The following is a 27,633-nucleotide window of genomic DNA, read 5'->3' on the forward strand; positions in this document are numbered from 1 at the left end:
ATGAAGCAGTACGATCTAGTCAGGCATTTACGTGCTTTACAAAGGTTTTGAAGCCAAACAGCTTTCAATACAACCAAGAGAAAATGCCAACATACTAAACTACTGCAGTCATATTTAATGATGAGCTCCGTGATCACCTTTAAGAATGACTTCAGAGGTGGCCAGGATGAATAAAAATTGATTAAATTTGTTTCAATCAAATCAGGTGTTCAAAGGAGAATGGTGCAATTTTTTTTTAAAGTACATTAATTAGGCAATAAAAAAGTCTAAGGTAAAAGAAAATGGAAAAATATCAGAAAAGGCTATTCAGTTATAATGAAAGATCTGAAAATTCCAGTAATTTTAAGTAATCCCTTTTAACTATTGATCTGACATTCTTTCAAGGTTAATATCTGATTGTGAGGCATTTTAGATTTTCTCTGATTACAGGTCTGTTTCTATGCATAGGAGTTACCTGCTATCAAATAACAGTAATATATCCTAGCTCTACAAGCTAGAGACCTTATTGTTCACCTAGTCCAACCTCCTTATTTTACAGATGAGGAAAATAAGGGCTAGAAGGGCTTCAACAACTTCCCCAAGGTCACACAGGTATTAGGTAGCAAAGACAGGATTCAAAGTAGAGCACAATGAATCCAGTTCAGCATTCCAGGCTAAAGCATTCCTTACTCTGAACCATGCTTGCTGTCTCCCACCTGTTTAGGGATGCTACGAAACACTGCAATACCTCTCCCCAACCCATGTAAAAATAAAAATTTTTTTAGAATAATTTACCATCAGTAAGGCAAGTTCATCTTCTGGAACTGGCTCCAGGTCAGGAACAGTGAAGGATTCTGGAAACTGTGCTCCCTTTGCCAGAGCTTCAGCAGCTTTTATGGTAGTTGAGAAACATTCTAACCATGCCCATTCAGTTGGATTCCATGATGAAGGGTCAGGAAGACAGCTCTGGTGATGAGGTGGTACCGGTGGGTTACATAAAAGCTGATCTAGATGCAGTCCAACAGCAAGTGAAGCCAGACACTGCATATAAGGACTATGAACGAGCTGATCCCCACAAACTACATGTGGCTAAAAGAAAATGTAAGGAATAAATATGTTGAGAAAGGTACACAACAAAGAAAACTAAATTTCCTAAAATCTTTCTGAAGAGCTTAAAATAGCTTTTGAAAATTCATAAAATATTTTTTTCACCTTTAGAAAAATGCGACCAAGTACACAGTGAAGAAACTCATGTATATAAGGTGACAATTCTGAAGGTGCTCAAAGTTGAGTTTCAAACAGGGGAAAATTACAAAAGAATGACAGCATTTTGAGAGAGAGACAGAGAGAGAGAGAGAGAGAGAGAGAGAGAGAGACGTTGCACACAACGTCAAGAGGACATTAACTGTTGTTACTAAACCATTCTCATCTCTATAAAATATTTATGAGAATGTTGAAGGTATTCTGGATGAAAATGTAAAGGGAAGTAAGCAGTATGTCGCAATTTCTTATAGTAGACAAGCTGTGGAAAATTGTAAAGACTACAAGATTCGATTTGTTGACTACAAAAAAGCAGCTGATTATTTTATAAAAAAACACACAACCCCCCAAGGGCTTATACTAGAACTAGATACTAGAACAAAGTATCTCCCATGCATATGACAATTATACAAGATTCCCCAATAGATCCTACCACATGGATAGTCTCTGATTATAAATATCAAACAACGCATGCAGGGAGATTTATGCTCATCCAATGTATCTGACTCTGAGGGTGGCTTGCACAGTCCAAAAGGAAGAGAGATTCCCAAAGATGTAGATGACAGATGACTGTTTGGTAAGAACACATATGGGAGTGATCCCTATCAATGAGATCATATTTCCACCAAAGTTAAAAACAGAACAAAACACTTGTACTTCCCCTTATACAAGCTATCCCACTGAGTTAGTTCACCAACATACATATCTCAGCGAGGCACTGTAGATGAACAATGAGATATATCAGAATTGAATATGTTAAAGAATGAGGATAGGCTACATATAGAAAGTTAATAAATGCTTATCAACATGCTCCATTCTTTAAAAAAAAATCAATATCTTCTTTGTGATTATATGTGACTACAAGTCATACAGCACCTAAACATTCCAACGAATCAACATTTCAAATAAGAGAAGAGCCAAAGAAGAAACACATGGAAGATGGAAGGCTGTAACATAACACGCACACTGGCTTTGTTACAAAGTTGTATAAATAGTACCACTGAGGAAATACATGCTTTGAAAAGGAGGTGGACCCCAACATGTAGAAAGACTTGGGCAGATGAAGTAAGCACTACAATGGAACTCATTAAATACTGAAAACCAGGAGAAAAGCATCTAGTGACCTGAATAGATCCTCCAGTGTCCTGAGTAGGACAAACCATAAGCAAGAATTACAGAAGATGAGGAACCAATAGAAATATTCATTTTGATGAGATCACTGATATATCTTAATGTTTAAGTTGAAAAACCATTAATTTCAATTTAACTAATTGAAATTAAAGTATTATATCTAGGCTAAAGGGTTCTCCTTTGGCAAAATGAGAAATAACTTTTAAAAAAAAATAATTCATCCTTCTCCCAATGTTCCACACACAGACGGTAAAGCTGTATGACCAAAAAATCAAGTAGGCTAGTCCCAACACCCCAGTGAAATTAATGATAAAACAGTGATTACAGCAGCATAGAGTCAATGAAAACTCATTAAAAATAAGCAAAAATTTTGTTCAGACAGCATATTGGGACCAGAAAGTAGTGACTTCTTATTGTTGAGAATTTCCTATCACTATTAGTGTATGCCTAAAGCAGTTCTGATAAATGAAACTGAAAAAAGATCATATTCTTGAAAGTCATTAGGAATGGGCAGCAGTGAGCATCTGAGAATTAGTTATCAAAAGATAAACTAGAAAGTTAGTGTACTTTAAGAGAGAGGGCACCACAGGCAAAGAGTAAACAAGAAAGAGGTTTTGGTGGCAATCTCTTTGCAGGAAAGAGAAAAAAGTGATCATAACAAGTATGAAGTGACTGTCAACTGGGTTCTGCTAGAGACCGTCTCTGGACAATCATACGAAGAATAATGGACATTTACATGGCACTTTAAAGTTAGCAATATTCCTTTTACACATTATCTCATTCGGACCATGCAACCCCATGCAAGAGAAAACAACTATGAATGTCTTCTAAATGCACTGCGGTCTGGGCAAAAAACCCAATAACGACCTAGCTCATCAAAAGCAACTGGCTCACTATTATACTGCACAAAAAGGGCAAGAACCTCTCTCCAAATCCTTGTTCAAAGGCCTCCAGAGCTGTTAACAGGACAGGGGCGGGGGGGGTGGCGGGGGGGAGCCCACAAAAACTAGCAACAAGAATTTCAAGAATGAGGATTTCACTTCTATCAAGTATGGCAGGCGACAGAAACTCTGTAGCAGCACACAGAAAATAGCCATTCAATTCAACTCATAACAAGGATTTTTTTCAAACAGAGAAAGCGTCTAGGCCAAAAGAGGGTGTATCCAGACTCTCCAAACAAGAAACAGCCTCTAGTGTCCTATGCAATGCTGGTGAGGATCCAGACGTACCACCAAGAGTGCACATTCAGAAAGAAAAAAGAAGTGGTTGCTTACTCCCTGAAAAAAGGTCAGCAAGGCTGCTACTTTAGCTGTCTTCTCAAGGTATACACCAAGGACATGACAAGAGTCCCCAAACACAGCATTCCTAGTAATTCCAATGGAGAAGGCTGCACTCTTTACTCTGCAGATTTTCTCTATCATGTCTCAAAAGCTTCCTGACTCTGGAAGTTCACTTTACAACCTGGGACTTCTCACACCAGGAAGTTATTCTTCTCCTGAGGCTGTTTCTTCTGATTGGACCATTCTGCCCTGACAAGCACACCTAGGTCCTCTTCAGCATGCACTCCTGATTATCTGGATTTTTTTGTCTATCACCCCCCCCATAAGTGTACACTTTTTCCTCTCTCCCCTCTCATATGTTGTCTTCTCTCTCCCATTAGAACGTAAGCTCCTCTGGGACAAGGGCTGCTCTTTCCGCTAAGATTTCTATTACTAGCATTTTGCATAGTATCTGGCATGCTGCAAGTACTTAATAAATGCTTGTTGATTTGAAAGAACCCAGAAAATACTACCAAACATTAAGTGTAGGGTCAAGGGATGAAGCTCCTTGGAGAACACGAGATGTTTTTACCACTACTACTGATAAAAGGGAAAGGCTTTAGAAACATGGGGGAACTGGGGAATTAACTCATTGGAAAGATGCTATCTGTGAATTAGATTTGGACTTATAATGAAGGCATAATAGAATGCAATTAAAGAGAGATGGTTAAAAAAATTAAGCATTAAGAATTTGACCAAATAGGCTATAAACTAAACATGGTTGAGGATGGAAGAAAACTGCCCCTATACATCCGCCAATCCAAGATACCACCCAGAATACCGAGTACAAAAAGTATGAAGAACTGTAGCCATAATCAGTAATCCAAAGAAAGAAATTCCCAAGAGCGTCAATAACAGGAAATAGTTCTCAGGTGTCTGCGCACAAATCTGTGTGCCTAATGCGGTGATGGTGATGACATTTATGTGCTGCTTTAATGCTCGCAAAGTGATTTTTATACATTTTCAAACGTCAGGGACGGCTATGCTGGCAGGAAGTGCATTCCTCTCTCACTTAAATATCTCCAGCAAGTGGATCGCCACTTTACAGTATGCTGAAAAATGAATTTTTATTCAAGTAAAGACTGGACTACATGGTCTCTTCAAGTTATGAGAATCTCTAATTCTTTGACCTGTGACTAAAATATGGCTCTAGAAGGGTTTATCTTAATCAAAAGGATCAGAACAGATAAGAAGTGTTGGAATAGCTCATCAAGAAGATATATTCACATAAGGAAGTCCAACAACTTGAAGTCAAGGTTATGGCAGAGAGCATTTGGGTGAGAATAAATGGCAGTAAAAACAAATAATACAGGTATGAAAATATATTAATGACCACTTGGACAGAGGAGGCAATTTATAGGCAGCTTTGGAAACATCACAACGATTTAGACACCTAGAATCTAGATTTTAACAACTGAGGAATTCTCTGTCAAAAGTAGAACTAATAAATGTTCGCAATATTTTAATAATTTCATTGTTTTAAAAGCAGGAAAAGTGAACAAGAAGACTCTTATTCCAGATCTGATTCTGATGAACAAGAAGAAATTTTATGATCAAGTAGAAAATAATGCGAAGGAAACAGCCCACCTTAGAATCTGTGATAGAAAAGGAGACATTTAACTCAATTACCAGGTAAACTAATTTCAGCGTTCAGAGGAAAAAGTAGGCACAATCCAAGTGCCTAGAATTCAATTAGGAAAGTTGGCTCAAAAAGAATGAAAATCTCCTACAAACGAAATTCTCTGGATGAAAACAAAGATCACAAATAGGAAAAGAAACTACGTAGAGAAATCAATGGATATTTAGAAAGACCTCAACAATTTACAAAAGACACGCATAAAAGATGGAAGTGAGAGCAAATCAAGGAAAATTAAAATAAAAGAATGCTTTAGTTTTGTAAGAACAGTGTCAGGTACACTGAAGTTAGAATGAACCGAGATTGATGGATTCTAAAATATAAAAATAAAAAAAGGGCTTTCTTTTTAAAAGTTATGTTGGAGAGGGGCAGCTAGGAGGTGCAATAGATAGAGCACCAGTGCAGGAATCAGGAGGACCTGAGTTCAAATCTCACTTCAGACACTTGACACTCACTAGCTGTGTGACCTTGGGCAAGTCACTTAACCCCAATTGCCTCATCCAGGGTCATCTCCAGACATCTTGATGAATATCTGGTCACTGGATTCAGATGGCTCTGCAGGAGAAGTGAGGCTGGTGAGCTGCACAGCCCTCCCTCACTCAAAACAAAGTCAAGTGCAAGTCACGTCATTATTTCCCTGATGGTGTGGTCTTCTTCGGTAACAAAGGACAAACACACATATGTTGGAGAACAGGACCACTTTTCAGGGTAGTTATGGAGGGCAGAAAGAGAAGGATTATTCAACTTTATTTTGCTTCTGCTTCCTCTGCCAAGGAGAATGATGAAGAAAAGCAAATGTTAACAAGAAATGGAAAACCTTAGATAACTGAGATGAACAAAAAAGCAACCAAGAAGACCCCAATAAGCTGAAATTACTGGACCCACACAACTGTCAATCCACTGTCAGATGATCTCTGAAAGATTATGAGGAGACTTTGGGGTTTACATGACTAAGATAGCGGATAAGGCATTTTCTCTGATCCTCACAACCTCTTCAGAACAGATATTATATGGCAAAGATAAACCACCTCAGTTGTCTCCAAGATCTAGAACACCAGGAACCCAAAAGAAGGTAAAGCTCAACCAAAAATACCCAACAAGCACTCACACAGACCTTCCTTCTTCTCACCCCAGGCAGCAAGACTGCACTAGCCACCTGACTCATGGGTCTGAACGACGAAAGGCAACCCTGCACCCTGACTTACAAATGCCCTGCAGATCCAAGCCCCAACTCGTCTGAATTTGCTGAGGCCTCAATAGCCAATGCCATAGCAGCATTCTCTGCAGGGGGTGTAGGAGGGAACAGAACAGGTCACAGGTTGGCTATGTAATTGAATTCAACCCCACGCTCACTACAGTCCTCTTTCACTCAGTGCCAGAAATTTCCAACTCTAAAGGACAGAAATCTGGCCAGAATGCAATGGCAGCCTGGCAGCTCTCTGCCAGAGAACTGAGGCACTGAGGGAACGAGAAGTTGTGTCGGGAGAAGCTGTGGTATCCCACTCAACTCAAGGAAAAGAGTCCAGTATTGAGAGGGGTCAATTCTGTCCCCACAAAATACACCTGGGCCAGGGGCCTAGGCTGGTGAACTGAGATTTGTCCAGTATGGGAGGAGACACTTTGAGATCCAGTCCCTACAATCAAAGGGTAGGGAGTAAGAAAGTGAGCAATAAGGAAAAAATGGGGGTGGGGGAGAGAATGACTGAAATTTACCAAGATCTTAGGAGAGAGAAAATTCAAAAACCTTTAGTATTATAAGAAGATAAACCAATAGGGAAAACATTTAACAACAAAAGGAAAAAAGGCCTCCAGATCTGTAAATAAGTTCAGGAATCTATGAATAAATAATGTAAAACAAAGCTAAATGACTCAACAGCTGAGGATCCTGTGGATTTTGAGAATATGGTACTACTCCATGCCATTTCTGAGTGGTTTAAAAAATAAATGAGAATTGTGATAGCAGAATTTACAGCCTGCACAGAACAGATAGAATAGAAAAGTTAAATCTGCAGAATGACAGAAAAGGTATCTCAGCTTTTTAAAAAGGAACCAGAATGGACTCCGTGAATAACAAGTTGATTTACTTCAATGCCAATTCTTGGCAAAATCCTGGAACACACTATTATGGGAAAGGTTAGGAGCCAGCATAACTGAATATAGTAAGTGAGATTACCCTCACATTTCCTCTTCAGACAGTGAATAAATCAATAAATTAGAGGGATACAGTAGGTATGATTTACTTAGGTTTTATCCAAACACATAGGCTAAAGGGTAATAGCTGCATGGATTCAGAAGTGGCTAAATGATCTGGACCCAAAGAGTAGTGATTAATGGGCTCAAGTCAGCTTATGGGTAGATTTCTAGTAAACTGCGAGAGTAAACAATTCTTGTCTCTGTATTGGTTCATCATTTTTAATACAATTTTTAACAAAGAGTGGGAACTTAACAAATGTTAAACAATCAGAGTTGTCCAAAAGTGGGATGGAATAGCCCTAAGAGCTGATCTGTTTCCCCTTTCTAGAGATCTTTAAGCAGAGGCTGAATAACTTCCTGGAGATATTACAGAGAGAAACCCTATTCAGGTACAGATTAGAAAATAAAGGCTCAAAGTTTCTGTGAGCCTACAAAAGGCAAATTCGTTCCAATGACTTCGTGTCAAAAATCATGTCTATTTACTTCACTTTACATTTTACGCATCAGTATTACATATACCTTTTCTCCTGTCCCAAACACAATGGATAAAAAAAGAAGGTATATTCTTTGTTCATTCCCACTTCTAGACAGCACCAACCGTTGGCTTCACTCTTAAGATTCATTCCATCCACATTAATCACCCTATATAGATCTGAGTTTCTGCTACTATCAATACTTGGGAAATTCTCCCTCCTACCTCAAGGACTTCAATACCAGGCTCAAAGTTTTCCTCTTTATCTCAACCTCTATCTTCAGTTGTCTTAATTCATGAATAGGAACAGTCAAACATTTGATCTCACCATCATTCATCACCATTCAACTTCATGATCCAGAACTAAAGGTGTCCCCCACCCCAGCCACAGTATATTCTTCCATTTCTCCCTTTGCTTTATTCCTAAATTTACTATTTGTCCTTATCATGACCTCAAATTATTTCATCCCTCCCTATTTTCCCAGTTCATCACCCTTGATTTAGCCTTTCTTCCCTTCAAAATCCCAATACTCTAGTTAAACATTCAACTATCCACTACTCCTCTACTTCCCTTCCTTCTTTTTCTTTGTCCCCTTATCACAAAGACTACTCCTACCACCATCTTTCTCTGCTCTTACTAGCAAGCTGCTGAAAGCAATCAGAAGAAATCATATAACCACACTAGTTTCATTATAAAAATCATGTTATATAGCCTCAATAGGGTCTTCATTTAAAAAAAATATTTTAGTTCCCAAACCTCCCCCTCACCCCCTCCCGTTACCCATCCAATCAGGATAACAAGACCCCTATTTCAAATACGTACAATCATTCAAAACAAATTTCTGCATCTGTAATGTCTAAATAAAAGAAAAAGACAGTGAAGAAAATCCTACAATCTGTACTCCTCAGTCACAGGCTCTCTGTATGGAGGATAGCATGCTTCCTACAGTCTTGTTACAGTGGCTGGCAATTGTGTTGATCAGAATTACTAAGTCATACACATTGATTATCTTCACAATGTCACTGTTAATGTACAAACTGTTGTAGTTCTGTTCACTTCACATCAGTTCACACAAACGTTCTCAGGATTCTCTGAAACTGACCTCTTTACAATTTCTTACATACAATAGTATTCCAAAGGTATTAATTGTTCCAATAACATTTTCTTTAAATGTCTGGTAGAATTTGCTTGTAAATTCACATGGTCCTGGAGATTTCTGGAGGGAGGGGGAAAATCACTTATGGTTTGTACAATTTCTTTTTCTAAGATAGGCCTATTTAATATTATATTTCCTATTTTATTAATCTAGGCAATTAAAATTTTTGTAAATATTCACTGATGTTCTCAGTTTTATTTTGCATGTGGTTGGGGAAAGTAGGACCTTATAATTGCTTTTATTTTTTCATTGATCGTGAATTTAACTTTTTCATTTCTGCTAATGATAAGTTGTTTTTCTTTTTTAAAATCAAATTAGCCAATACATTATCTCTTTCATTTTTTCCTTGAAAAAACCAGCTTCTAGTTTTATTAATCCAATGGTTGTTTTTGAAATTTTCAATTTTATTAATTTCTTCTTTGATTTTTCAGAATTTCTATTTTGGTGTTGAATTGGGGAGCAAGGTTACTTTGTTGTTTTTCTAGTTTTTTTTAGTCGCATTCCGAATTCATTAATTTATTCTTTCTCTCTCCTACTGATGAAGGAGTTTAGAGAGATAAATTTTCCTATAAATATTACTTTGGAGGAATCTCACAAACTTTGTGCTCTCATTGTTGTAACTATCTTTAATAAAATAATTGTGTCTATGATTGTTCTTCGACTATTATGAATTGTTCCACATGTTCTTTAGGATTAAGTTAGTGTGTAAATAATTTTTAATCTTTGCTTCAAAGGTGCTTTATTGAATGTAATTTTAATTATATTTAAGATGCTTTAACATTTCTGCTTTTCTGCATTTTTGTAAGGTTTTTATGCCCTACATGATCAGTTTCATGCAGGTGCCATGCACAAATGAGAATTAGTTAAAATATTTTCTATGCCCATTCAATATTCTCTAGAGGTCTATCATATCTAATGTTTCTAGAATTCTAATCAGGTTAGGAACTTCTTTCATGTTTATTTTTTGGATCTATTTAGTTAGGTCTGAGAGATAAAATTAGCTCCTCACCTCACTATTGTATTTTACTATTTCTTCCTTTAACTAATTTAACTTTTTTAAAAATAAATTTAGATACTATGCTATTTGGTGCACATATTTTAGTATTGATGACAATTCACTGCCCAGGATACCTTTAAGCAAAATGTCATTTCCCTGTTCCCCTTTTACTTAGGTCTATTTTTGTTTTTTCTTTGGCTGAGAACATGACTGTACCTCTGCCACTTGAACTTCATCTAAAGTGTAACAGATTTTTCTTTCTAGCTCTTTATTTAATTCTGTATCTTTCTGTTTCAAGTATGTTTAGTGCTTTCTTTTCAACCACATATTCTATAATTGTTGAAAATTGAAAACAAATTAATTAATTTTAAAAAAATAACCCCAATATATTCTGGTTGCCAGTTCATTGCATGAGTGAATTCATCCCAGTTACTTTCACTGTTCTGAATGCTAACATTATTTCCTTTGATCCTATTCTCTTAAACCACCCTCCTTTTAACCCTGCTCCTTCTTTAAAATACGTTTAAAAACTTTAAGTTTTTGCTTCAGTCATGCTGGGGAGCTACCAGCTTGGTTGTCTGCACAGGTGATGGCCTCCTCTCTCATGGGGGACACACATGGGCTTTTAACTTTTATGCAGTCATGGGATGGAAGAAATCAATTACTATAGTTTCATATTAGATTTCTTGATCACTGTATGTTCTAGTATAAACTTTGGGTTTTTGCTTGAGTGGGTTTAAGGGAGCCAGACAGTCTGCTTGTATTGGGGTAGCCATATTGGCCAGAAGTCGGAGATACAATTTCACCCTTTGCCTTCTGTGGCAGATCTTTCCTGGTTCTCTTGTAACCTTGTCTGATCACTCCTTCTCAGTCTCCTTTGCTGGATTCTCTTCTACACCTATGCATCCCTCAAGGCTCTTCTTTCTTGCCTTCTCCTTTGGGGATATCAATCAGATCCCATGAGTATAATAATTATTCTGCCCAGTTATCTGTATTTATTTCTATCTCCTTCATGTTTACTTATCTTGGTATGTGTTGCATATGCCCAATAGAAAGTGATCTCCATAAAGGCAGGGTCCAATTTCACCATGTCCTACCTTGAATTTAACAGGTATGTCACAAAACCTTATTGAAGTGAATTTGGAGACAAAATTCAATTCAGTACAATTGTATCAAGCACCTCCTATATAAAAGATTCTAAGGAACAAAGATACAACACTGTGAGAGAAGCACTCCTGACATGAGTGACTCCGTTCTAAATCTGTAACAAACATGCACACTCTAAGAACCTAAAAATGTCAACTATTCAGGATAGCCAGATTTGTTTACTATTTATCACCCTGAAGTAATGCAATATATTCAGTATACTCTATACTGGTACAATCTTGTACCAACATAGTGATTACATCAGCAAAAAGCTAATTGGTGATGTTCCCTTTAAAAGGCTTTTTTTATTAATGAGAGGAAAGATGGAGAAAAGGTGCATTTGCTGATTAAAAAAATAAATTTTATACAAATAAAAAAGAACACTGGACCCAACTGCCACTTATAATCATGACAGAAGAGCCTAATGTGACAAAGAAGACCAAGACAATGCCCAAACGAAGTCAAATCAATCGATGTTGGTAATCACCTAAGATATGAGAAGACACTACACTGAGACTCTGGCTTCTTAGATCATAAAGGTGACTAATTGTAACTCCATCAGAAACTGGACGAGGCAGGGTCTTGGCCCTCAGAAAACAATGACCACAACAACCAGTTCCGCCCATCTGGATTCAGTTCCAGCTCTTGGAACTCTGACCATCATCACTTCCACCACGTTAGGACTGATCAGTTTATCTGGACATAGAAATACCCGGCAAAACGAGGCTATTAAAATAGTTTAAGTATGAAAGAATAAGAGCTTAAACTAGAGTAGTTGCTTTAAGAATGTAGGAGGAGAAAATATTATAATGAGAACATTATAGGCACTTCTGAGGTTTTAGCTTCTTACCTTTTCATATGCATACTGTTCCTGAAGCATTATGGGCAATCGTTCCAAGAAAGCTCTCATGCAGGGAGCCATGTTTAATCCCAAAACACCTTGTTGCTTCAAGGCAGTCCTACATGTTGCTAGAACATGATTGGCAGCCACCCATTCTGATGTGCAACTTACGACCAAAACATCCTGGTTAAAACACGATATGCATAATTAATATGGAGAAGAAAAAATCAAGGTCTACTTCGCTACTATCACTTCAGAAACTTCCTTTGATGACTGAATGAACATAAATAAAAGGCAGTCTCAAACATACGTACTTGCTTATTGTCCACTCTGTTCCGCAGTTTTACTTACTACAAAATCTTATGTTATGCTAAACATTGAGGGATGAAATAACTAAGGAAATAAGAAGCCTCAGTTAGCCACGCTATGTATGTTTCCCTTCTTTGTTGTCATTTTTTCAGTTGCATCTAGCTCTTCATGACCCCATGAAACACAGCACACTAGATCTGTCCTCTACACTCTCCCAAAGTTTGGCCACGCTCATGGTCGCTGCTTCTATGACACTTATCCATCTCGTTTTCTGCCATCCCCTTTTCCTCTTGCTTTCAATCTTTCCAAGTCTTATCCAGTGAGTCCAGTGGCCACAGTATTTAAGTTTCCCCTTTAGTGTATGTAGTCTGAATTAATTGCTTCAAATACTGACTCATTATATTTAACTATTTTATTTAAACATTTGACTCATTTGATCTCCTTGTTGTCCAAGGGACTCTCCAAAGTTTTTCCAACACACTCAGCTTTCCTTGTAAGTCAGCTCTCACAGCCACGTATTTCCTTCTTCTACTACCAGAAGGAGGCAGAATTAAAAGTAAATACAGTTCCAACTTCTGCCCTCCACTTTTCTCTAACCACTTCATATGTATGTAATTCTTACTTGAACATAATTCCTCAAAACAAATACTTAAGCAGCTTCAAAACAATAATAGATGTAGTAACTCTCTATCATAGAATTATTTTACAATTGAAGCTAATAACTTTACTAACATTAAATGTATAAACTAAAATACAGTCTTCATAGGTAATTTTTAGGATAAATAATCTGACCTAGTTTGGTACAATTTTAAAATATTCATTAGGGAGTCAATAAGCAAATCTTTCTTGATTTACATTAAAATTAAATGATATGACAACAAAATGGAGGCGATATGATAGACCAGAAAGAAGGAAGAGTCAAACACTTCATTTCTGGTCTTCTTTCTACTACTATCTAGTTGTCCTTTGATCTCTCTAGGTCTGCCTCAGATGTAAAATGAAGATGAGCCATGAGTTCCCTTTATCTGTATAGTCTTTGATTCTCTATGACAGTACAGTTACCTTTGATCTATTAGAGCAAGCAGCTACCCCAACATCAGGAATCCACACTGTAGTCTGAATCGCTCCAGATCCTATCACAACAGTTTGCAATATTGAACCATCCTGAAATGAAATAAATTTATATTTTAATTCTTACTGATAATTCAATATGCCTATTTCTAGTTCCAAAAATATGTTCTAAACAATTAACCCTTCAAACATACATGCATCTTTGTCCACTGTGTGCCTTTTACTAACTCATATTGGCCAGATTAGTCTTCAAAGTATATCTGACCTACTGTAATAATCAAGGACAGAAGATTCTGAAAAGAAATTATGTCTTCAAAGCAAGATATTATCAAGTAAAAGATTTTTGATATTGTTTGGGCTCATGTAAATATGATTATTTAAACAAATATAAAAATTCAATTTTTTATTAAAGCTTACGCCCTTACCCTTAAAGACCAAATGTTCATAAGTCCACCAAGTCCACCAGATACCAATGCTAAACCATCAGAACTGAAGGCAACTGTACGAACAGGAGTGATGTGTCCTTTCAACTGATAAACACACTTGGCACCTGCAGATTTTCTGTAGTTATCCTGTAATTCATTTTCATGGTTATAGATCTTAAAATAAAAACAGTACTCACAACGCCTAAGCTCAGTGATTATAATCTTTTTCCTATCTGTACACTAATAAAGAACTGAAAACAACAAGACAAAAAGGCTTTTTTAGTATAATTGCATAAACTATTAAGTATAACTTCCCCATCATTGAAATTAGACTTAGGTCTTTAAAAACACAAACTGCTTAAGGAAGTTAAAGAAGTTTTCAGAACTGTTCTATTTCAGTCTTTTTAAAACAGGCCTACATTCACAGAGTACTGGACTAAGCAAGGAGATGCAGGTAGTGGCCCTGAATCTTCCACTATTTGACACTGAGTGGTGCACCTCTCTGGCTTCAACTTTCTTGAAGAAATGAATACATTGGACTAAATGAAGGTTCGTGGCTTTTTCGGAGTCAATATTTTATGATCCTGTGATTCAATTTCAATATAGTTTGATATGTTAAATTAGCAAGACTAGATAATGGTAAAACTGTGAAGCAGGTCAGATTTCTCTTTAATTACTTCCCATTTTTTTGGTAGCTTTCACTCCTTTTGAGTGGTTGGTCTTCCTCATCAGGCTGTTCCTTCTGTTTTCAGGAAGGAAAGACAGTGCTGAATTTATTCACACGCAAATATTAGAAAATCCATTTATTATGTATTCCAGAAGGATCTGTATCTTGAATCAAGGATATAAAGAACTAAATCTCTAACAGTAGAACTTCAGAAATCAGTTGGGGGGGAGGGGGTGCCACTTTTTTGGCACCCTTCAAATACTACCATAAAATTCTCTAATCCCATCCTACAAAAACCAACTTTGTCAGTACAAGCAGAACCAATCACCACCAACAAAATTAAAAATCACTGGGTACAGCATGGTATGTTACTCCATGAAAACACACCCCTCCACCCCCCACATACACACAAAATGTAGAAATGACTTTATAATGAAATAAATCAAATGTAAAGCACATAAATTAATTATAGTTCACTAAGGTCAAAGGTTCTGAGTGTCATTTAAAACGCTCTAAACTATCTTTTATTCTTGGCATATGCCTAACAGGTTCAAATATCCTAAACCCCTTTCAACAAGTCCTACAACACACTGAATATTTACCTTGCTGTGTGATTCTTGCTCCCACCATTCTTCAGAACTAGTTAAGCTAGACTGTAATATGTTCAATGCATCTTGGGAAACACGCCACACACACACTAAACCATTCTGACAGCCTCTAAAAGAAAAGACGTCCAACAAAAACAACGTATCAATGCGTAAGTGTGTACTTCAACAAGCATATTATTTATGGTAACACCAACAGAAACATTATTCAATATTTTCACATAGCGTATGTTATATATTATTCCTACATAATGTGTGTGTGTTGATATGTGTATTTGGGGGAGGGCGGAAGGTTCAGGTATCAGGGGTCCCTGACCCTGTGATTTCATTAGTACAAGAAACTCCTAGTAAGGGAACTTCCTCTATCAGTGCAGAGTGGTAGCTATTCTACTACTTATACTAGAGAGTTACCTGGAATACTGAGAAGTTAAGGGGCTCATTCAGGGTCCCCCAGGCGAATGCATTAGAGATATTGCTTGATCCAGATCTTGTTCCAAGGATGATTCTAGATCCACTATTCTATCATGCTTCCTATGTAATACATGACCCATAACTTTAGTTCTCTTTAACTTCACTTCTCTACATTAGACCTATGTACCTTACTGTTTCCACACTACAGGCACACATTTCATTGTGTGTTCAAAAAATTCAAAACTGAATGCTGGCTACAAGATAAGAGAATGGTAACGTACGTAGCAATCAACAGTTGTAGCTTGGGTCCCTTCCCTGGAAGGCTGCACCAGGCAATGCCATTCACGACGGACGTGTGGGAGAGGGAGTGCAAACATCTCCAACAGCCGGCCACAGGCCCCCAGAGCTTCACGCTTTCTTCTTTGGCACATGTCATAAGAATATGACCTGTTGGATCCCACTTCATAGAAACAAGCGTGTCCTTAAAAACAGAAAGGGAAAAAAGAAAATTTAAGAAAACATGTCTTTTCCTAGGGCCTTTAAACAATAAGGAAGCATATAAATTGGTTTATATATTTCACAAGTTTTTGCATTCAAAATAGAAAGAGCATATAACTCGTAGACCTTGTCTTTAAATATATATAACCCATATTTTTGCTACTTAATTACTTTGAAATCAAAACCGTGCTCAAGTGTTATCACCAGTGAGAACAGATTCTACCCAATCATTCCATTTCAATTAAGGGGTGAAGATCTTGAAGAGCTGTATACTGCTTTAAAACATCCGTCTAGCCAAACAAAATGCACACACAGAAATTTTAAGATACCAGTGAAAATATGATCTGAAAAAATGGCTATACCTTATGGGCATCAACCAGAATAATTCCTCCTTTTTCAAGTGGTTCCTTCATTCCTAACAATAATTTACCATCAAAATATCCCACTGCAAAAGGTCTATCTTCACTGAACCAGGCAATGCAGGTGACAGATACTGGAGAACAGAACAAACAAACTCGATTAGTCGGTCACAATGTAACAAAAACTGGTAACACAGACAATGACTTAAATAAAGGAGGAGAAAAACACAGGTGATCTCTCCAGATTCTCTCGAGCGCATTTAGACTAACTGTTGAGCAAAGGTGAAAACTGTGCTACCTCACGTCCAACTCCGGTGCTTTTTAAGCGCTATTTCATGCATGAGAACAGCCGCCTCATTCGGAGTGTTCACGCTATTTTGGATACTTACTAGAAAACAGTGACTATCTTTAATTTATACAGATGTTCTATGGGTTGTGGGTTCAGAGCTATACGTATGTGTGTCTTTCTACTCCGCCATCTTGGCTCCGTCCCCAAACAGTGACCATCTTAACAAGGACCTTCTCTGCTTTGACCCCGACTCTGCCCTGCTCTTTCACCCCTGTTACACCCCAAAGGGGACAACCAAATATCCTAAGTCAATGGTATCTAGCATGGGGACCAAGAAGTTAGTGCAAGGGGTTCACAAATCCACATGTTCCCCAAACGCTGTCATTCTAATTTTTATTTAACTGTGAAAAATATTGTTTGATTTAATGGAATAAGCAAACCTACTTCTGTACACTAAATATCTCAAATGTATGTGTGTGTACAAACAGGCATTACATGTGTAAAGCTGCTGTTATTATTGATTAAATCCTAACTTTTCAAAATTGCTACTAAATAGACAGCTCTGAATCATTATACATTTTCTCATTCAACCAAACGAATATATAACTATTACGTAGGGGAACACAAACAAGTCTTACATTAAAAAGAGATCCTCATATATGAAAAGGTTGACAAGAAGTTAAACTAAATCAAAACAAAACATGCAAGTATTTTTATATCGCATTACATGTTATCTGTTCTCAATTTGTCCAAAATACTCCACTGTTGGTGGGTGGAGCCAAGATGGCAGAGTAGAAAGACACACATACTCTAGCTCTTTCCCCCACAGCCCATAAAACCTCTGTAAAAAATGACTCTCAACAAATTCTAGAGCAGCAGAAGCCATAGAACAACAGAGTGAAAGAGATTTCCAGCCCAAGGTAGCCTGGAAGGCTGCTAGGAAAGGTCTATGGCACAGGATGTGGAGTGGAGTGCAGCCCAGCATTGGCTAAGCTGCACTGGGAGGAATAGGGTTGGAACAGGCCTCAGGGTGGAATCCCCAGCAGCAGAGGTGGTTCTCAGATCCCTCAACCCACAAATGCCAAAGACAACTTCAAAGGTCAGTGAGAAAGCTTTTAAAACTGGATGAGAAGGGAGCAGGGTCCTCCACTAACCCAGCAGTGGCTGTGGTCTCAGCCTAAAGCCCCTGGGGGAATTGAGCCTGACCTGAATCTTCAATCACCCAGAAGTGAGGAAGGGCGCTGGCCTGGCGGAACTGGAGGCACTTGTGGAAAGGGAATTCTACTACTTGCAGATTCTGGGCAGAAAAGTTTTTGGCTGCTCCCAGACCAGTGCACAGGTCAGGAGAGGAGTAAACTCCTTTCCCTTGATTGTGCCACCTTGGAGGAACTGAGAACTTACAGGTCCTCAGAGTTTGCCCTCCTCTTGAAAAAGGACTCAAAAGTCAAAATAACTGGCTGGGAAAATGCCCAAAAAAGGGGAAAAAAGTAAGACTATAGAAGGTTACTTTCTTGGTGAACAGCAATTTTCTTCCATCCTTTCAGATGAGGAAGAACAATGCTCACCATTAGAGACCTCCAAAATAAATACGCAATGGTCTCAGGCCATGGAAGAGCTCAAAAAAGGATTTTGAAAATCAAGTAAGAGAGGTGGAGGAAAAATTGGGAAGAGAAATGAGAGAGATGCAAGAAAATCATGAATAGCGAAGTCAACAGTTTGCTAAAAGAGATCCAAAAAAATGCTGAAGAAAATAATACCTTTAAAAAAAGGCTAACTCCACTGGCATAAGACATCCAAAAAGACAATGCGGAGAAGAAGGCTTTAAAAAGCAGAATTAGCCAAATGGAAAAGGAGGTTCAAAAGCTCACTGAAGAAAATAGTTCTTTAAAAATTAGAATGGAGCAGATCAAAGCTAATGACTTTATGATCATCCAAGAAATTATAAAACAAAACAAAAAGAATTAAAAAATAGAAGATAATGTGAAATATCTCACTGGAAAAACAACTGACCTCGAAAATAGATCCAGGAGAGACAATTTAAAAATTATGGGACTACCTGAAAGCCATGATCAAAAAAAAAGAGCCTACATATCATCTTTCATGAAATTATCAAGGAAAACTGCCCTGATATTCTAGAACCAGAGGGCAAAATAAATATTGAAAGAATCCACCAATTACCTCCTGAAAGAGATCCAAAAAGAGAAACTCCTAGGAATATTGTAGCCACATGTCAGAGTTTAAGGAGTCAAGGAGAAAATATTGCAAGCAGCTAGAAAGAAACATGTATTGTGGAAATACAATCAGGATAACATAAGACCTAGCAGCTTCTACATTAAAGGATCCAAGGGTGTGGAATATGATATTCCAGAAGTCAAAGGAACTAGGATTAAAACCAAGAATCACCTACCCAGCAAAACTGAGTATAATACTTCAGAGGAAAAAATGGTCATTCAATGAAATAGAGGACTTTCAAGCATTCTTGAGAAAAAGGCCAGAGCTGAAAAGAAAATTTGACTTTCAAACACAAGAATCAAGAGAAGCATGAAAAGAGGAAAGAGAAATCATAAGGGACTTACTAAAATTGAACTGTTTACATTCCTACATGGAAAGATAGTATTTGTAACTCTTGAAACTTTTCTCAGTATTTTGGTAGTTGGAGGGATTTTATACACATACATACACACACACACACACACACACACACACACACAGAGTAGAGGGTGAATTGAATAGGATGGGATCATATCTAAAAAAATAAAATTAAGGTATGAGAGAAGAATATATTGGGAGAAGAAAGGGAGAAATGGAATGGGGCAAATGGGCTCTCATAAAAGAGGCAAGAAAAAGCTTTTTCAGTGGAGGGGAAAAGGGGGGAGGTGAGAAGGAAAAAGTGAAGCTTACTCTCATCACATTTGGCTCAAGAAAGGAATAACATGCACACTCACTTTGGTATGAAAACCTATCTTACACTACAGAAAAGTAGGGGAGAAGGGGATAAGCAGGATCAGGGGGATGATGGAAGGGAGGACAAATGGGAGGAGAAGCAATTAGAAGTAAACACTCTTGGGGAAGGACAAGGTCAAAACAGAGAGTAGAAGAAATGGGGAGCAGGATAGGATGGAGGGAAATAGTTAGTCTTATACAACATGACCAATATGGAAGTCATTTGCAAAACTACATTTGCAAAATTCAGCCTATACTGAATTGCTTACCTTCTCAGTGGGGATGTGTGGGGAGGGATAAAGGAAGAGAAGTTGGAACTCAAAGTTTTAGGAACAAATGTTGAGAATTGTTTTTGCATGCAACTGAGAAATAAGAAATACTGGTAATGAGGTACAGAAATTTATCTTGCCCTATAAGACAAGAGAAAAAATGGGGATAAGGAGACGGAGGGGTGTTAGAAGGGAGGGCAGATTGGTGGAAGGGGTAATCAGAATGCATCATGTTTGGGGTGGGGGAGGGGGAGAGATGGGGAGAAAATTTGGGACTCAAAATTTTGTGGAAATGAATGTTGAAAACTAAAAACAAATTAAAAAATGTTAAAAAAAAACAAAAACAGAAAAAATACTCCATTGGATTTGATCTTAAAACAAAAGCTATTTGAGATTTATTTAAATATATTTAATTAAAATTATTTTTAAAATTAAAAATTTTATTTAAACTATTAAAAATTAAAATTTAAAGATTAAAAATATATTTAAATAAACTTCTAATACCCCTTTCTAAGTAGCCAACTGGTGGTAACAGGATTTTCATAATAAAATAGTGAAGAAGACTAGCTTTCCACTGTCCTTTTCAAGCACTGGAATGGGCACCAGAATGCTTGGATCCAAGGCTCTGACTATACTATGTGACTGTGGACAATTCCTAGTCTCCCTAAGCCTCAGCTTCCTAATCTTCAACACAGAAATTAAAAATACTGATACTATCCACCTCAAAAGGCTACCGGGGAAAAAAAGGACTTCGTAAAGCATAACACTATACAAATGTAATCTATTATTTGTTTGCAAATACTGAATTCTAAAGGGTGAGTGAGCAATACCCCTGACCCTATCCCTCTGGTTACTTCTCTGGAGGACTCAAACTTCACACAGGTGAGTACTGGTGACTGTTTCAACTCCTATGCCATTCACACAAAAATATCAGTAACATTTATGTTAGATTATTATTCTCCCTTCTTTTTCTGGGTAAAAATCACTTTTCAAGTAGCAATCAATTCAAATGAAGCACCAACTTGACCTAGAGATAAAGCCATTTTGAAGGCGGATATAACAATGTTAAATTTATTATTAAACTACCAAAGTCCCATGGTTAGACAGAAATCATCTCTTACCATCCTTTCGATAACAATGTTCCAACTCCTTTCGATGCATGGTTGACACATCTACAACTTCAATTAGTCCAAGAGATCCATCCATACGTCCCACTAACAATAATTCTGGAGAATCCGATGACCATGTTGCAGATGGACACTCTTCTGGCCAAGCCAGAGCAGATACCCAATGTGGCTGAGTATCTACTAATGCTTTTCCTCCTAAGAGAAAGAAATATTAACTAGGATATGTAGCTCTTATATAGTTTTAAAATGTCAAATCATTTCACAGTCCATTAAAGTGTGCAGGCAATCAGATCTTAAAGAATTAATTTTGCCATGAACCCTTGTATGTTACACAACATTTTAGAGGGAACTAGATGGCACAGTAAATAGAATTCTGAACTGAGTCTCCATCATAGCGTTATTGTGAGACCCAAAGGAAATCAGATATAGAGAGTGCTGTGCAAAGCTTAGAGTGCTATATAATGCTAGTTATTACTACTACTACTACGACGACTACTACTACTACTACTAGTATACGAAAGGAGCTCATCCTCATTAAAACTAAGAACTCTCTTTTGTTGTTTGGAAATGACAGCAGAATAAGATTTAATAATGGAGGTGGCAGCTCACCAAGTTGTACCATTACTATATAAACTCTAAGGGCTTTCTGGGGCACAGCAGATTCAAAGCATCAAGTGAGTAGGCAGGAAAAGCTGAGCCAGAGAGGCTTTAGAAGCAGGTATCCTGACAGATCATCAGTGAGAACTTTTAAGCACACAGCAAAGGAAAAGACAGAGAATAAAAGAAGACACAAAGCTATACAGATTTGTCCTATAAAACCTGGACACGGTCAAAAGGCCATACCCAAGGACCTAGAAGGCCAAGGCTTTAGGTTCCCCACCCCTAGTACTATACACAAATTGGCTTTAATTATGAGAGTTTTATAATTTTTCAATATTCATTATTTATTAGGATTTCAACAACTATTTTTGCACTGAAAAACCATCTGTGTCAAAGTAAAATTATATACATATCTTACCATTAACTTGCCAAATATTCACCATCTTTTCTAAAGCACCGGCTAGATATTTACCGCTGATACTCCAAGAGACAGGTGAGAAGCTTGGATCACTCGGTGATCCCAGGCTTTCCTCTGATTCGCTTTCCCTAGAATATAAGAGGCAATATGTACAAATCTGTGGAGTTTTCTACTCTTTAACTTTATTACTATTAAAAGTCATATTAAGCCCCTCGAACAAAATGATGGACTTCATTTATTTATGTCTACTTAATAATGAAGGCATAAGTTACAAGGACAGCAAGTTTATCTGAGTTTTAGACTCTCTAGTATCTAACACTTGAGAAATTTAGAAATCTAAAAAAATAGTGATACCACCATTCAGAGAGAAAAAAGCATTGCTTAACTGTAAGGGTTCTCAATATGGTATCTAAGGACTTTTTTAAAAATTTGATCACTGTCTTTCAATATAATTGGCTTCCTTTGCAATCCTACATATTATTTTATGCACTTAAAGCATTCTGATAAGTGGCTCTTATGGGATTTCACTTACACAAGATTAAGAACACAGGGCTTAGTGGACAGCATTCCAGTGTGGAGCCAGGATACAAGTCCCGCCTCATGACTATAGGTAAACCCCTCAATCTCTCCATGTCATGTAATGCTTAAAGAAGATAAATTAGATTTCTGATCTCCATCTGTGAAGGAAGTTACTACACAGGGAGTGCTTACACTAATGAGATCCCAAGTCTAGACTACCTTTCCCCTTTCTTACCATGACAATATTCGATATCCAATTTACATAAGGAAAACAATTCATTAACCAATAGTGGCCTGATTTTTCAAAGATTCTGTACATGAAATCCAGAGCTCATTATTTCTCATTTACTAAATCCCCTAGGGAAGTTATAATCCATGACTGTCTATCTCTGTTGACTGTTACACATACAGGACACCAATTCTGCCTTATGAATCACTAAATATGTAAGAAATTGTGGAGTACAGTGATAAGGAACTGTGCCTGGAGCTGCAGACTTCATCTCGACATTTAAGGACCATGTGATTCACAAGAAATCCCTCATCTTCTCATGCCCTCGGTCAAAGGCATCAGACTCGGGCAAAACTCCCCAGTGTCTGAACTGATGGAGGAAGTTTCTTCACTGGGAGTTCCCTATACCAATGAAATCACAGATCTGGTTCCCCTACTCCGTAGGTATGTATGTACGTATGTACGTATGTATGTATGTGTGTGTCTATGTCTCTGTATATGGGTATGTATAGAAAAACTAAAGTAAAAATAGAATTAAAATAGTTGTAATTCCAAAATGATCTATCAAGAATTGTGAACCAACAATATACTTCAAGTACAGTGCATTAAACAGTTGAATTTTTTGCCAGCAGGACTAGTTTTAGCTTAACCACAAATAAATTCAAATTCATCACTTTTTAAAAAATGTATATATTCTGCATTATTTGAATAGAAATTCAAGGCATTTTTTATTAAAGGCCTAGTATATTTTTGCTGAATACACATGAAAAATCAACATTTTTAGTGTATCTTGTTTCCTTTTTCATTTAATTAAAAAAGGCAAAGTACTATACATTTGGGATAACTGACATTTTTTAGTATGTACATAATTGTTCCAAAGCTGAATGTCTGTGTTAAAACTCACAATCTGTTGAACACGCAAGTTTGCTGCAGTGAATACTGTTTCTTGGTAACATTCCAAACCCTTATGGTACCATCATTGCCACTGGTTGCTAGAAGTCCTTTTCTATTACACCAAACACATGTCATTACCTAAAGAAGTTGAAAAAAGATGAGTCCAAAATCATCTGAAACAAGGGGAAAATTTCCCATGGCACTGCAAAAGGAAAGAAAATGCACCACTTCCGCCGTGCAATCTGTATAGTCTCCTTCCTTCCTACATACGCTATGAATCACATTTGTGGCTATTTGAAATATGAGCTAACATACCGTAATTTCCAAACAATGGTGGGTGTTCTGCTATCGTGAGGGATGTTTGAAGCCTGACTTGAAAATTAATAAGCTTCACTAAACATGTTAAGATGTAAAAACAAAACAAAACAAAACAAAATCACCAGACTTTAAAATTCTATAAAACAAACAGAATGTTCTTAATTTTAAAGAGGGGAGGTACAGTCAGTCTCCACTTTCTATGACACTTTGTCATTATTCAGGAGTCCAAAAGTTAGGGGGAAAGAGTAAGGCTATATATTTTGTGAATATTTTCCTTGGGAGCTTCTACTTATACTCAAATCTCATTTTTTTCTATTTGAGAATCACCACATTCACACAGACCTTGCAAAAAATAAGAATTGGCAATTATCTAAGAAATCTAAGTAATTCAGAATTTTAAAAAGACTGTGCAGTATTTAAATACTGAATTTTATGTGTCAGGAAATAGCTTTATATTTTAGAAATGTTTTTAGAATCATTCAGGACACTCAAAATCTATTACTGACATCACGAAACTCAGCATGCTAGAGCAAAACTAATATGAAGTTTACAATCAGGACCTCCCATGGGGCCATGGTCAAGTCACTTAACCCCACTAGGATTCGGTTTCCTTATCTGCAGAAATGACAAAGCTGGTCTAGAGTCTCTGAGGTCTCTTCTACCTCTAACTTTATGAGCCATGGCAATACATACCCTGTTCTGATGAGCCTCCAACTTTATAAAGAAGCATTTCCTCAGATCTCCTCCAATGTCGGCCAACGTCTGAGGACTAGTTTGGTTGTCTCGGTCATGTGCAGCAAGTGTCCGCACAAGTTGCTGAGCAGCCCATTGCCTATGCTGTGAGGACAACCTTGAAGAGAGGCAGCAAGCTGCCAGTGCGTTAGCCAGCTCCAGAGGGCCTACAGCAGAAGGATCATAGGAAGGATGGGCATACAATTGGGCAATTAAACCTGCTTAAACAAAACAGTGAAATGATGCCCAGATGAGAATTGGTAGTACCGAACAAACAAAAGTGGCATAACCCACATCTTCCCAGAAAAAAAATCTTAGAAGAGATAAGTTTATTAAAATGTGCATCAAAAGTGCAATGTTAATTTCAAAGTAAATAGGAAAATGTAATCACTAAATTTTCACACTTCATGTAAAATATACTTAAGTCTTCACCCTGAGCAAAGTACAGACAGAGGTCATCAGAAATCCTACAGAAATCCTACGGGTTGTAAGCAGTATCTATTAAGATTGAGCTGGGCTTAGCTTTTGAAACTCTAAAATTATCCCACTGACCCACTGAAGAACTGGGAAGTCAGGTTGTAAGAGCACATTTTTCTTGTTCAAAAAGTATTACTAACACCTAGACCTAAAAATGGATTAGGAGTACCAAGAAGATAAAAAGTAGGATATAAAGAATTCTTAGCTATTTCCAAGTTTTCCATTACACCAATTACACATAAAAAGAAAAATAATACTTTACTTTTCTAAATACAATTTCACAGAAGAAAAACTGTAGCTCTCAAATTACCTTCAGCAATAAATTAAGACTAAAAATATGGCTTTATCTTCTAATTTTCCTTACACACACACACACACACACACACACACACACACACACACACACACATTCAGGCATTTGTTTTATGCACCCTTCTCACTGCCCCACTCCCCAATCTCCTAAGTTGTAAAATACAAAATATGCAAAAACTCAGACTTTACAATGAAAGAGGTGGATAAAACATGTTAAAAAAATACAGATTTTATCATGAACTAGGATGACTGAATTATATATACAGCCTACCTTTCTTTTCAATTTCTGCTTTGTCATAGTTAGGCCTCAGTTTAGCTCCTTTGTCTGCCAATAATGCCACAAGGGCCTGAGTTACTACAAAGTTGGGAGAAGTCACAAGCTTATTTTCTTCAGCAATTCCTCGGAGAAAGCTGGGCAGAAACTTGAGCTGAATTGGATCATCAACTGTAGTTAAATTAACACCTGTTGCAGCAGAAATCAAGTTCTAAGGAGACAATCAAGACAACATTTTTCACATTTTTTTTTACAAATTAGGATAAAAGATAATTTCCTATTCAATGATTTTCAAGAGCAATGCTAGGCTGGGATAGAGAGAGTTGGGAGGGAGGCCTGGGAGTAGGAGAAGGTGAGAAGCAAGTGGATGAAATCCATCTACCTGTGTGCACAACTGTACCAGCAGTTTTGCGGCACTAGGAGTATTGGATGCCAGACAGCCCACAGCTGTGCTCAAATAGGCTAGACATGAGATTGGCTTGTTGCTCTTATTATGAACTCCTCGAGAACGTTCTGAGGAAGAAGCCATCGAGGAAGGACTGGTGGAGAGGCCAGCTCTCCCTGCTGCAGCTAAGCACATTAGTCTAACCAGAGTCCGGATGTCTGTTAGACCCAAGGATTCAAGACCAGCAGCCAGACTGCAACTGGAACCACTGTGTAAAAATAAAAAAAAAATAGAGGAAAAACAAGAAGTTAGGTTGATAAGAAATAATTCGAAAACCTGCCTTATATGCATTATAGATACCAATAAAAATAGAAGATAAGCTGCATTAGCATGTTGTCATTAGCATAAGACATTAATTTTTTGTCACTATGTTGTTTTATTTTGAGTCTTTTTACTTTCAATTGATCTTCAGTTTAATTACTGTATTTCTTGCCTTATATTTTCATTATTTGTAACTCTCTTTTCCCCCTCTAGTTTGTCAATATAGCATGTGAATAAAGAGCCACTACATGAACCAAGCTAACATAAATACGTAAGTTGCTTCAACCAAACATTGGCTTATTCAGTTAAATACACCTGACAGTTTTTCCCCAATAAACTTATTTAACTAAATGAAAAACAGTGCACATGTGTGTGCTTACCACAGTGCAAATTATAATCTAAGCTATATATGTACTTTGACTCTAATAACAATAGATGAATTTATAAGTAAACTATGAATTTAAATGAATTCCCTTAGTAGAAAGGCTACATTCCATAACTTAAAAACTTTTATTTTCCCACCAACTCAAACTACACCAAGCCACTATTCCAATGAAGATTCACATATAAAGTTAAACAGCGTAACTGGACAAAGAAACTGACACTCACCTGACAGAAAGCAGGGAAAGTGCCCTCATGACCATCGTTCGTGCCAGAAGAACCTGAGCTGCTGCAGTTACTCTTCTTAAGGCCATGACACGATCATGTGGGTTTGCCAGAGCAGCAGCTTGTTCTCCTAATGTGATTCTACCTGAAGAACTTTTTTCTACAGAGCCATGGCAACCTGTAGAACACAACACTCTGGTTATTTCTAAATAAGCAAGAAAGAAAAATAGCTTGGCTTTTTCCTGCTATATAATTAAAGCACATTTTGGTCTACCAATTCAGAACAGATTTTTATACAAGGGGAAAATAGCAATTTTATTTATTTCATTAGACAAGTCTTTATTAAGTACCAATTACGTGCCAGACATTTTGTTAGGTACTGAGGATAAAAGAGCTAAGAATGAAATAGTCCCCACTCTTATAGAGATCACATTCTATTAAAGA

General features: G+C 37.2%; 1 protein-coding gene across 11 annotated transcripts in view; it reads right to left on the reverse strand.

Moving 5' to 3' along the window:
* Positions 1-27,633, reverse strand: part of HERC1 (HECT and RLD domain containing E3 ubiquitin protein ligase family member 1) — a 195,637-nt gene that overhangs the window by 24,225 nt on the left and 143,779 nt on the right. For 9 of the 11 annotated variants that reach the window (XM_072613461.1, XM_072613495.1, XM_072613513.1 and 6 more), the window contains 14 exons: positions 27,193-27,367; positions 26,260-26,530; positions 25,875-26,088; positions 24,776-25,032; positions 23,775-23,902; positions 22,123-22,250; positions 21,099-21,299; positions 16,480-16,610; positions 15,901-16,100; positions 15,206-15,320; positions 13,937-14,083; positions 13,503-13,604; positions 12,141-12,314; positions 775-1,068 (listed from right to left, as the gene is read on the reverse strand). In XM_072613461.1, the coding sequence (XP_072469562.1) occupies positions 775-1,068; positions 12,141-12,314; positions 13,503-13,604; positions 13,937-14,083; positions 15,206-15,320; positions 15,901-16,100; positions 16,480-16,610; positions 21,099-21,299; positions 22,123-22,250; positions 23,775-23,902; positions 24,776-25,032; positions 25,875-26,088; positions 26,260-26,530; positions 27,193-27,367 (2,537 nt within the window). The remainder of the gene's footprint in view (positions 1-774; positions 1,069-12,140; positions 12,315-13,502; positions 13,605-13,936; positions 14,084-15,205; positions 15,321-15,900; positions 16,101-16,479; positions 16,611-21,098; positions 21,300-22,122; positions 22,251-23,774; positions 23,903-24,775; positions 25,033-25,874; positions 26,089-26,259; positions 26,531-27,192; positions 27,368-27,633) is intronic. The other 2 variants (XM_072613521.1, XM_072613500.1) reach the window with 1 other exon arrangement.

Source organism: Notamacropus eugenii, chromosome 1 (assembly GCF_028372415.1).
Source record: "Notamacropus eugenii isolate mMacEug1 chromosome 1, mMacEug1.pri_v2, whole genome shotgun sequence".
NCBI lineage: Eukaryota > Metazoa > Chordata > Mammalia > Diprotodontia > Macropodidae > Notamacropus > Notamacropus eugenii.